The sequence below is a fragment of the Anneissia japonica genome, unplaced genomic scaffold (genome assembly GCF_011630105.1).
Source record: "Anneissia japonica isolate Jap-2015-1 unplaced genomic scaffold, ASM1163010v1 scaffold287960_len3192837_cov198, whole genome shotgun sequence".
NCBI classification, from domain to species: Eukaryota; Metazoa; Echinodermata; class Crinoidea; order Comatulida; family Comatulidae; genus Anneissia; species Anneissia japonica.
The window spans coordinates 810,007-822,749 of NW_022712725.1; the positions used below are offsets into that span (position 1 = coordinate 810,007).

The following is a 12,743-nucleotide window of genomic DNA, read 5'->3' on the forward strand; positions in this document are numbered from 1 at the left end:
AAAGTATATAAAAATAAAGTAATAAATTACAATTGAAACTCCACCTATGTTCCTCATGTAAAATTTGTGATATTTCATCAACTACATATTTTATATTTTTTACTTATAAATGATATCATTCAATGACATATTGTATCATGACACGATTTAAAAAATAACTAAACAACTTACCATCCTCTGGTATGGCCACCTCTGAAAGCAGTGAGAAAAAAATTTAATCAACATCAATCGTAAACAGATGAATTTTTAAGGAAATAAAGATTGAAATATATGAAGTAATCAATGTCAGGTTTAGAAAGGAAAAAAACTCATCGTTATTGGATTTCTTCCTGAAACAAAAATTTCTGATGGTATCATTAAAAACATATGTCAACTTACCATCACAAGTATCTATACCATCTCCCTCGTATCCAGGTTCACAATGACAGCCATGAGCACCCTCTATACTTGAGCATGAAGCATGATCATGACACGTGATTGCCTCACAGACAATATTGTCTCCAGATTGGCAAATACATTCCAGAGTGCAGTTGGGCGACACCCACTCGTCTCCAAGCTTAAAGAGAATAGTAAAATGTTATTTTACACAAGAATACACTTATACATTTTAGAATAAAAAAGAAGCAAATAACAAAGGCAAAACCATTTGATCACACAGTTCTTTCCATTTATTCCAGAGTAAAACAATAATTATAGAAAAAGAAAATTCAGTCACCTCATGATCAACAGTGCGGGTCCAGGCATTAAAAATAGAAGGGGCCCAGGGAGGTGCAGTATTTTCACATAAGGAGGATCTATACCACCTCAGCCCCACCATGGTTGGGGCTGAGGTAAGAAAATTTGTTATTATGGCACCTCTATATGGCCGGAATTTGCCTCTGCAACCATGTTGTATTTGTACATTACCACAAAGAGTGTTACAGTAGGTGTTACCGGATGTACATATGTTATCACATGGTAAAATATAGCATGGTAGTAATGTTCTGTACTAGGAGGTTTTCTACCACATGGTTGCGTTTCAGATATTACCGTGTGACAGGTGACGTTACAAAGCAATAGGCATTATCAAGTGGTTGGTAATCATTATCAAGATACCTCATATATATTACTTAGGTAGTAACAGCATTTCATTGGTCAAATCTACCTGGTAAGAGGTGCGGTAGTTTTTTACTACTTCCCTGCAACTACAGGAAATCAGGACGGCTTCCCGCATTCCCGCAAGCAAGAATCTCCTAGAAAACAACTAATCTCTCGCAAATTCATAATATTTGTATGTTTTTACTATTTCGTTATGAATTCTGTCAGCTAATTCGGTGCCGATGGGTATCATCATATGCAGCAAAATAAAATTTAATCAGATCTCTTGTAAGGGATTTCTTCCAAATTGGGACCCCTGCGACTACCGCACCCCTGCGACTACCACACCCCTGCCTATGCGTAAACTGTAACACAGATCGAATTGGCGAATATGAACATGGACGCTTTGTTGTTTAATGTTTATGAGGTATCTCAAAAAACAAATACAACATGGATTTCTTTCAGTAAAGCAGTGAATTCTACTTCCCTCGTTGTTAGATGATTGATACTACCTCCTACGCTTCGCAATGGGAGGTACAGTAGTCCCAATCATCCGACATCTCAGGAAGCATAATTCACTACTTCATCTCAAACCATGCTGTATTTGTGTACGATGTGACAGATGGTAACACGTGATAGTGCTTACCATGTGGTAGATGCCATCAGGATCCATGCAGCCACATTCTTCTGTTGGTACACATCGGCCATTGCTGAGCATATATCCTTCGTTGCATTCACAGCCTTCTACACATGGTTCCTCGCATATGTCTGAATCATCATCGAATGCACATGTTATAGGACATGCAGATGTACATGTTGAGTAGTGGCTGTTTTCCTGACAAGTTATTGCTGCAAATATTAAACATAAACATACCGTTGTAAGTCACTGAACATTTACAAATCAAGTGGAGTATGAGACTGTTGATTGGCTCTGTTTTTTCTGATATTGTTGTATGAAATATTTTGCTGTATTTCATCTGTCCATATGTTCTCCTACTTGGAGATTAAGAATAAAATTTGAATATGAAATGAAAATAAATGGAGACCATATATTCTCAAATGTCTATCTAACATAACATCATAATTATCATATGTATAATTTTCTTAAATGTATCTTTGCATATTTTAAACAAATATTTTATGTAAAATATTTGTAATATGTAAATATTTCATGTATACTTTGTTTTCTTATTGAACCAACTATTTTTTTTACAATGCAATCTGTTTAATGTTTAATCCTTTGATATTATGGGTTGTGTGTGTCTTCTTTAACATCTTTTGTCTTCCGATATAATGCGTTTTATCTTGACAGCCTGTGCAGTCTTCAGCTAAACTGTGTATTGACCCTTCCGTAAAAGTTGCTGTTTATTTATGTTTAAATCTTTGATTTGACTTTAATTTACTGTTAATTGTGATGTTATTATAATATCACTATTATTAAAAGTTGCAATAAATTTATTTCATGTTTTAACAGTTATTATTATTTATTTATTTGGGCATACACTTTTCAAACAGTGGCACATTTGAAAGAACAAAGGTGCGTCATAAAATAGTTTACAAAAAACAAAACTAAAAATAATCAATATCAGCAAAGTTACAAATATGGGTTACCTTCATCTGTGAACAGGTATTGTACTAAAAAGAAACTTTAACATTATAGAAAATTAAATTAAATTACTGTACCAACAACAACTTATTTATTTTTCAGTACCATCCACTCTCTAGCTCCACCCCCAAAAAAGAAAAAGTTATAATTTTAAATGTCTATTAGGATTTTTCAATCTTTAAGTGCTACTCACGGCATAGAGTATCAGTTCTGAAAGTCTGAACCGGTATAGCTCTCTCTCTACAAGCGATGAAATAATTCTCCAGGTTGTTACACAATTGGACTGTGTCTCCCAGGTTAGCCATATCAAACATACATTCGTCGAAAGGCCCAGCGGGATCAATCGTTTCATGACAGGCTGCAAATACTCCCTCAGGATCAGTTATCCTCCCGCACATTATTGGAGATGCATACAGTGCACGCTTAGCCTCACTGATTTCCCTTGGTTCGATTTCAGATGGTTCGCATCTATACAGATAACAAAACATTGGTGCAGAGTACCAATATGATAATATACAGTGCATGGTCAAACAACTTATTAGTATAATCTAAGCACACATGATAGTAACTTTGGTATGGAGTTACACCTCCACTAGTGAAAATAATAATAATAATAATAATAAAAATAATAATTGTAGTTGGACTTGTATGGTAAATAATGAAAAAAAAAAGCTTCTATGCTATGATAAATAATGATGCATTATGTAAGTTTTTCAGACACCTCTAATTCTAGACCACTTATTTGAAGTACAAACTAACAATTTTTGGTGACTGATCCCCAAGACCACCCCACATTTTTGGTCCCAAATGCAGGGGTTCAAAGTTGGAAGAACCCATTTCCGGGAGATTTGTTTAATGACATTGGGGGCGCTATATATTTTATGAGGAAAAAGTGTAGGTACTAAACGAAGGGCCACGCCCACCTCAGGCCCACCATGATTGGGGCTGAGGTGATAATAATAAAAATAATGCATTTATAATACGCCATCTATCTAGATGTTTTAGGATTACAGGGTATACTTGAAAATGATAATGTCGTCTGTAAAGTAACAAATTAGGTTTAATATTTTCTAGTACTAACATTATTGACAGCTCCCGAAACTGGTCTATTCTATTGTTTAAAGAAGCGTTCTCTATACGTAGACTACATCCTTTGCTTAACCATGGGCTCAGAGCTTCAAAAGAGCTTTCTTTGTTTTTGTAGGTATCTTTGATCATTAGAGTAAGAATGCTTTGATCTTTTGTTTAAATCACTGCTATGTCACCTACTAGAGGTAATGTTTTGATTGGTTAAACACTTTTGGTACTAGTGCATATAAGCTTGCTAATATGGATAATTTTTCATTCCTGATGATGACATAATTAATGTCGAAATATTGAAACCCAACACAATGGCTTGTATTTCAATACTTGGAGTATGTATTATACTTTCTTATATCCTTGAGTGAGGCATAGCTAGTTAAGGATATGTTCACACACAACGCGTAAGACTGGCGTATCTTACGCCGGCATAAGCTAATCCCCAGTTAAAAATTACAAAGTGTTCACACAAATGGCATTCGCTATGTTAATGCTGGCATTAAACTAGTAGTAGTTTGTGAATTGTTGTGCGTGTAATTTATATATGATTACTGTATTTTAAATGAACAATTTTACTTCTGATTTTTCAGCTAGCATTGTGGAACAATTGTTGGCGTTGAAGGTTTCAATAGAAAACATTGATGCCGATAGCTCTGTGGCATTAACTAATCTGGGGTCTGCAGGTAGCGTTAATAACGCCACATAGGTGGCATTGAGAGTGGTAAAAAGCACTACTGTACTACTTCCAGGAACCTTCCTTGCAAAAAAAAAAGTGATTAATGTATGTAGTAAGCTCTTTATAACTATAACTGTAATTACATACTGGAAAAAATCTAAGGGCCATGTTCACCTAATGATTCAATAAAACATACCTTGGATCAGAATTCCAGCTGTCTCCCCATTCATTGCCATTTTGTGTAGTACCACCACCAGCAACTATTAAATCATTGGCTGGATCTCCGTTGTAGTCTCCACACAAACCTTCAGTATGGCCTTGGTACTGGTCACTCACACCAGCCTCTACCCGATTGTTACCATCCCATGTTACCCAAAATCCAATGCCCGATGACACCATGACATTTCTTCCAATCATTTCCACAGTCAGATCGGCATCAAGTGGTGAAAATGGGAGGCGGATTCTTATACCATTAACCTAGAATGTATTGGTGTCATTTAAAACGATCATATTAGAAATACTTATTTTTTCATCAAGCAATTAATTAATTAATAATGCAACAATTCTTGGAAAAAAAGAATCACAATTATACAGAGTTGATTCATTATCTACTGATATTTATTATTGTTAAAATGGCATCTTCATATGATAAGTTCTTATATTAGAATCCACATTTGAATTTATTCGCTAGTTAAAATTAAGAATTCTTATTTACAGTATTTGTTATACAACAGATATTAATTGGTACATCAGATATTGCCAGTGACTGTTCCATATGTGTGTAGTCTATTATTTGAATACTTAGCTGGATAAATAAACAATTGTCAATGTTCTCCCAATTAGAAAATTATTATATAAAGAATATTATTATTCATCTAAGTACATCACTTCATCATTTTGTTTTCAATGTTACAAGGCATTTGATGTTTATTGTAGTATTACCTATGAAACACAATACTAATATTACTTACCCATGTCTCATGGGCATGATTTAATCGTATTTCATATCCAGTCGCGTTAACAATGACATGGTCGGCCAGCGTCACAGTTGGTTTTTGACGGAACTGATTTTTGACAAAAACAGTAAATTGTGGTGGGCTGTTGAGGGCATCTCTAAGAAAGACATAGGTGCAATTGCCTTGGTAATCCTGCCTCTTGCCGTCAAATGTGGTGTAATGTGGATCTCCAATACCAGAGCACTTGCCACTCTCTGTAAAACAGAATTTATAAATGACATAAAAATTACAATTCCCTGTTAATGATCCATATCGGGTTTCTATGGTTCAGCTAAACCTTCTTTCTGAGCAAACATTGAACAGATGAGACAAACGTACATGCTAATAACAACACTTCAAGATATCAAGATTGTCATGAATGTGATCAACAGTTTGCCATGATCTTTAGCGTCATATATATATATATATATATATATATATATATTTGTAGGAAATATTTTAAATTGAGTTTTTGGTATATTTAGATTCTGCATGAATTATTAATTAAAGTAGTGTATATTTGATAGAAATTGGTGGAGTATTAACGAAGTTATGAATATTTAGGTTTTGAGAAAACAGCTTCCAAAGATTCAAAAATCATAGTTTATTATGAAGATTTGTAGTTTAAAAATAATTTTAATATACTTTTCATTTAGAGTTGGTGATTGATATTTTGCAGAAATGTTCTTCAATATATCTTCTTTTTTATAAAATGCAAAAACACGAAAATGTTCAAAATTCTGATTCTCAAACGTTTTGGGTGCTTGAGGGAAATTATAATTTGCGACAAACAGAGGGTTTTGCCAGAGCTGGTCATTAGTAATATAACAACAATATCTTGTCTTTCAAAAGGAAATCTCAATAATAAAACTTAACAAGATGTGTTACCTTAGTTCTATATGCTAATTCTTCTCTGACTTGAATGAGATCCCTTTCCAATCGATGCTGTTGTTCTTTGATCCGTTCAAGAGCCGCCGGATCTGTCTCTTATACACATCTAGATGTGTATAAGAGACAGGGATACAAGTAACGACAGTTAAACCTACCTCGCCCTCGCCTCCCTTCGGAATTAGGAAAGAGAAGAAGATTGAAAGAGAAAAGAAGGAGGTAACAGTCTGTTAGATTTCAAGAATTTCTATGACTTGATTATATCTCAATTATTTTAATATTTAATTTACAGTAAAATATTTAGATGAAAATGAAAAGAAATCACAGGATACAAGTAAAGACAGTTAAACCTACCTCGCCCTCGCCTCCCTTCGGAATTATGAAAGAGAAGAAGATTGAAAGAGAAAAGAAGGAGGTAACAGTCTGTTAGATTTCAAGAATTTCTATGACTTGATTATATCTCAATTATTTTAATATTTAATTTACAGTAAAATATTTAGATGTAAATAAAAAGAAATCACAGGATACAAGCAAAGTAAACCTACCTCGCCCTCGCCTCTCTTCAGAGTTAGGAAAGAGAAGGTTGAAAGTGAAAAGAAGGTAACAATGTGTTAGAATTAAAGAATTTTTATGACTTGATTATATCTCAATTAGCAGTTACCGAACCCTTCCTCTACATACACTCATCACACATAAAGAGCAAATGTTTAATTATGAGGACTGAGCTGCATTTATGTATGTATGCATTCATTACAATTGAAAAAACATTCATACCTTCTTGAATACCTTCCCAGACTGAACGAAGTGCTGATTGATCTAAAAAGAAAATGAACAAAACCATTAATACATTCATAATGAATGCAATCTAGTCGATTTAGATATAAAGGTAGTAGCAATTTACGCATTTACAAGCCTCTAGTTAGGAACCAGAGGAAAGACTTGTTTAACAACAAACAGACTTACCACCACTGAAACCACATCGATATGTAACTTCCAAGAACTTATACGTTCCACGACAAGGGTCACCAAAGACACCATTATTAGCACGAATTGTACAGCTGTGTTCTCCTTGACAACTTTCACGGACCACCGAGAGGGAGCTGTCTGCTCTGCATTCAGTTGTCTGGATGCTTCTATGAGGGCAGCTGTCAGGATCTGTCCTGCCATACATGGATTCCATGATGTCAATGTTGGAATGGCCGCAGTGAAGATTCATTCTGTCACGCTCGCACACCTTCATCGTAAATGGTGCAGAATATTCTAAGAAAAAAATGTGAAATTAACAGCAATTATTAGTAATTTATAATATATTAAATTAAATTTAATTAAAATATAGATTTATTTCTATCCTGAACTTATTTTCAATCTTTACAACCAGGAGCATGTAAAGAATTAATTGGGCTAAGAGATTATCTCATATAACTTATATAAAGTAAAATGTAGAAAACTTAAATAGTTTAAAAATAATAATTTTGAAAAGCATCAATATTATACAAAAGAAAGAGACGGCCTGAGCTGGACTAAACCTATGAAATCAATGTACTAAATATACTTTTTCAAGTTTAACTAAAAGTAATTAACAGATTCCTAGGAATATTGAAAGCATAATGTAGAATTTAATAAATATACAATTATCTTTAGAATGTCTTGCATTCAACAATGTCTATTTAAAATTTGCTTTTCCATCTTTCTCATTTACCCTGTTGGCCTTAATACTAAAAAAGCTCAAACTTACCTTGTCGTTCATTATTTTGTTCTGTGAATTAAAATATACATTTCCGATTAGATAACATTAAAAAGTGGTTTGAGAAAAAAATTTCATCAACAATGTAGAATTTGTTTTTAAATGTATATATAATAATGATGATGATTAAAATACAGATAGTAATGATAAGGTGATGATGATGATATAGCTAATGCATGTACTGCTACAACTCAAATTGCAGGTTAGCTATGCAATAGAGCTAGTTCCACTGCTTTTATCTGTTTCTAAGTTTTTTAGGCTTTTGTACTTGGGATAGATGTAATATTAATATTTCCTATTAGTTACAGAGATGCAAGGAGCGTATGAAGTTTATGGGCTCCACCCGGCCTTCTGCACCCGGCCGATTGGCATCAGGCAGGGTGGCAAAAGGCCGGACGACAACGAGTCTAGGGCAACGAACCATAGGTTGTAGGACAGAATGAATAGTTTGTCTTTTATCGAAAAACAAACCATGGTTAGGGAAATAAAGACCCACCTGCTCCGATATCAACGAAACCAGCGCCGGATCCAGCGGAGGGGAAGGACCCACCGAACACGAAGCCGAAGAATCCTCCAGCGGTGGAGGCGAGTCATCCGGCGCCGCTACAACCCCCGACGCAGCCGGCAGCGAACCCTGAGATCGAGTGGCAGCCTGAGCTGCCCAATCCAGAGCCGCCGCAAACTTAGTCGGGGGCCAGCGCGCACAAATTGCGCAAGGCTCAGCCTTGCTACACAAGCGACACAACGGGCACTCCGAGTGCCGGTCGAGCTTAACACTCAATTTGGGGCCCCCACACGCCGAGCACAAAGACTTGCGAGCGGACATGCCAATCGAGACTACAATAAAAAAGGATATCTTGTCAACCACAAGTTGAAAATAAATCCAAGGCAAAAATAAATCCAAAGCAAAAATAAATCCAAGGAGAACAGAATTGCTTGAAAAGACTGCTAGTAATTGTCAAAGGCTAGAATGTATCCGACTTCAAACAATGTCGAAAAGGGGATGAGGACGTTTGTTAGGGAGACGGTTCGCACGTGGCGCCTTGGATCGGACTGTTCCATTTTTTTCGAAGGGGTGTTCTGTTTTGGGAACAATGGCAATTAGTCGGTTATCCAGGTAAGTATTCACGAAATAGACAGACAAATCATGGTTTGTCTTTAAGAAAAGAAACATGCCATGTTTAAACTTTCATTATATATTTAAACTTTCATTGTAATCGTTAAACTATCTTCATAATTTTGTGTGGCAAAAAAATGGAACATATCCTTACCTGAAACACACTGGTACGTAATTCTGAGGTACTTGCTTGTGCCTTCACACGGATCACCAAAGAAGAGCACATTCGCCGGGATGGTGCAGGAATGTAAGCCGTTGCAATGTTGATCAACCAAGAACTGTGCTGAGTTTGCACTACAGGAAAGATCTGGATTTCTGTCATTGCCCTCACAAACATCGTCTTCCAGACGTCCAAAGAAAGCAGTCTGAATTAGAATGTTCTCTGCACCGCATTCTATCTCGATATCTTCATTCTCACAAGCGATTTCCTCATTGGTAATTGCTTGTGGTACAACCTCTGAAAAGGAAAAACATCAATGATTTAATGTATCATAAATTGAGGTCGTTGTAGAGAAAAATGTATACAAACTGAAGCATAGATATAACTTGCAATGAATGACAAGATGTATGCAATGTAGTAAACTATAGAAGATGGAGATGTTGAAGGGAATGGATTGATTCAACTTTCAAGTTCATTATTTTATTTGTCATTAATATAAATAATAATAATAATAATAATAATAATTTTGATATAAATAATAAGAACTTGATAGATACATTCAGAAAAGTGTAAATCAAGTATAATAAAATCATAATTATATAAAACTGAATTGGATTAGTTTAAATGCCTAATCTGAATTTCTGCTGAGCGGTTCTTGCTTCTTGTTCTGAAGACCCCTGCTCAAACTCGGCCAGTGTAAGGTTTTAATTGGAGTCTGATAATGGGCTCCTTGAATAACCCTCACATTGAGAGTTAGGCAGGTTAAGGACAATGCTTGTATCCATATGTTCGTTATGTGTTCAAATTAAGCACTGCAGCCTTATGCCTGTCATCTATTTAACACAGTATTCACCAGATAGTAATATCTTTTTTGGTCTTTTATATTTTAACTCTTTTACACTTAGTACAGTAAGACAAGGTAGTGCATGTTTTACTTTATTTATTTATTTTTAAAGTTAAAATTTTTTTTTTATATTTTTTGTATTTGTTTTTTTTTTAAATTATTATTATTTTCTATTATATAACATATACTTGTAAAAGTATTATTTGTTATAGCGAACCGAAGATCACTTAGACCTAGGTCGGTTTGTCTATTCTGGCAGCTGCCTGTAAAAGTGCCGTGTGGAGGGAGGCTATGTACTTTTTACAGCCTGTTCAGCCTGTTGCCGTATTGGAGTGTACACCATTGTGTGACCAAGTGTTCACTGGTGTCTGCCAGAAACCAGCGTGCACATGGTAAAGGATTGCTAGGTCCTGAAAGGATATCAGATCCTTTAGTATCCCATTGTATTGGAATACTTTCTTGTTATAGTCTGCTGTGGGTATGTTGTGATGTGACCGGAATAGTGCTGAACATACAACCGTTTCCCTGGGTTGCCACAATGGTAATAAATCATGTCTCCAGGGACCCAGCCAAAATTTCTGATGGGAATTAAACTGGGGACCAATGTTATGCAAAGACCTTCATGGTTCAGAGCACACACAGTAGCTACACCACCAGTTTAGCCTACTAAACTAGCTAAGCTGCTCTCTCTATTAAAATAACTGTTTGAATTATTTTATACCTTCACATGTAGCAACACCATCTCCTTCATAGCCTTCATTACAGAAGCAACCGTGGTTTCCTTCAACTGACAGACATGCCGCGTTTGAATTGCAGCTCATATCATTGCACACAATCTCCCCACCAGCAGCGCAGTGGCATTCCATAGAGCAATTGAGGGCGGTCCACCGATGTTGGTACTTTAAAGATACAATAACAAAAATATTACAATTAAAAGAATATATGTTGCCTAGTACTGAGTATGACACTCTAGGCCAGGCAATCCAGCATCTGAAGTGAAAGAAATTGCAAAAGTGAAAGAATAAAATTTCAAAAATTACACCTACTAGGTCACATGTCCATGCATATGCAAAGTAGCTTAAATATGCAAAAAATTATCTTAAATTTGTAAAATATGTGTGAAAATACAGGGTTCCTATATTTAGGTAACCACTGGTCACAAACAGTTTACTTTTTCAAATTATTAAAAATATGAATTTTCTATTTGCTCTAATGTAGAAATGTGTATTATATATTGATTTTAAAATTAACTTCCTAAAATATGATTTGATGACATCATTTTAAAATTAACTTCACAAAATATTAAAGATTAACACTGTCAGGACACAACAACCGTTAGTTTGCTAGAGACAAACATTCCTTAAACCAAAAACAGGTAGAGTAAAAGACAACATACAGGGAAATAGAATCCCTCGTCGTCTGTACAACCACATTCCGAAAGAGGAATGCATATGGTACCGCTGAGTACAAAGCCCTCATCACATTGGCATCCTTCTAATTCTGGCTCTTCGCAGTCTTCTGCAGGTTCGTTGGAGACGCACGAGGGAGTGCAGGCTGACATAGCAGATTCATAGTGGCTATTTTCTCCACATTGCAGTGCTGCAAATCAATAAAAAATATTTAAACTAATAATAAAAATACATGGTTTGTGTTGACCAAAAATATTTTCCATTACAACTGAAAATTGAAAATAATGAACTATTTTCCATACCAGTTAATAAAACTATAAATACTGTTTCTATATTTCTTCACATTGAACCTAAATTTTGCTGGTAATTATTTGAGAATTGTTTATTTCGTTTCATCTTTTATTTCAGAATTATATATCTATAGAATAATAAAAGAAACAAGATGATCAAAAGTATTAATAAGAATAATGGAAAAACATAATTAGCTGCATCTGCTGTACACAAATTTACATAATTAATAACATAGGCAAAAGCACTCAACAGAAGAATATGTAACTCCCGAAACATTTAACATATTATAAAACAAGAGCGAGAACAGCAGCAGCAGAACAAGAACAGCAGTGAGGCTCTCAGGCTGATCCAAAAATTAAAACAAATGTCAAAAGTTTGTTTTGACAATTGGGTTAAAGTTTACTTTGCTATGTTCCTTTGCTATGCACTGTACGTTTTAACAGTAAAATATAATATGTGTATTGATCCATCAATACAAAAAAATTATGAAACAAGTTGAAGAACAATTTTTCAAACATACGGCAAAGCGTTGGTGTCCTGAATGAGTTAAGTTGTACACCAGCTTCTCTACAGCTATCAAAATATTCCTCTAAGTTATTGCATAATTGAGCAGTGTCTCCAATATGGCACATGTCAAATATGCAATCTTCAAAGATTCCTTCATTTGGAATTCTGCCAAAGCAGGGTTCAAATGGACCATTCGGATCTGTCAGGATACCGCATTGATCATTTGCCCTGTAGAGGGCTTCGTTGTCAGGGTCGCATTCAACTGGTTCCTCATCAATTGGACGGCATTGTGTACTAAATCAAATAAAGAAAGGTATTGTTTAGGATTACTTATTATATAGACCTGGAT

The 12,743-nt window shown here is 35.1% G+C and overlaps 1 protein-coding gene across 1 annotated transcript in view; it reads right to left on the reverse strand.

Moving 5' to 3' along the window:
* The window catches only part of LOC117108037, an 81,571-nt gene that overhangs the window by 41,877 nt on the left and 26,951 nt on the right, over nucleotides 1-12,743 (reverse strand). The window contains exons 27-39 of the mRNA XM_033249883.1: nucleotides 12,408-12,688; nucleotides 11,584-11,786; nucleotides 10,909-11,086; nucleotides 9,338-9,640; nucleotides 8,058-8,078; nucleotides 7,286-7,582; nucleotides 7,097-7,138; nucleotides 5,411-5,649; nucleotides 4,636-4,916; nucleotides 2,877-3,151; nucleotides 1,724-1,926; nucleotides 379-556; nucleotides 172-192 (exon numbers count right to left, since the gene is read on the reverse strand). Coding sequence (XP_033105774.1) covers nucleotides 172-192; nucleotides 379-556; nucleotides 1,724-1,926; nucleotides 2,877-3,151; nucleotides 4,636-4,916; nucleotides 5,411-5,649; nucleotides 7,097-7,138; nucleotides 7,286-7,582; nucleotides 8,058-8,078; nucleotides 9,338-9,640; nucleotides 10,909-11,086; nucleotides 11,584-11,786; nucleotides 12,408-12,688 — 2,522 coding nt within the window. The remainder of the gene's footprint in view (nucleotides 1-171; nucleotides 193-378; nucleotides 557-1,723; nucleotides 1,927-2,876; nucleotides 3,152-4,635; nucleotides 4,917-5,410; nucleotides 5,650-7,096; nucleotides 7,139-7,285; nucleotides 7,583-8,057; nucleotides 8,079-9,337; nucleotides 9,641-10,908; nucleotides 11,087-11,583; nucleotides 11,787-12,407; nucleotides 12,689-12,743) is intronic.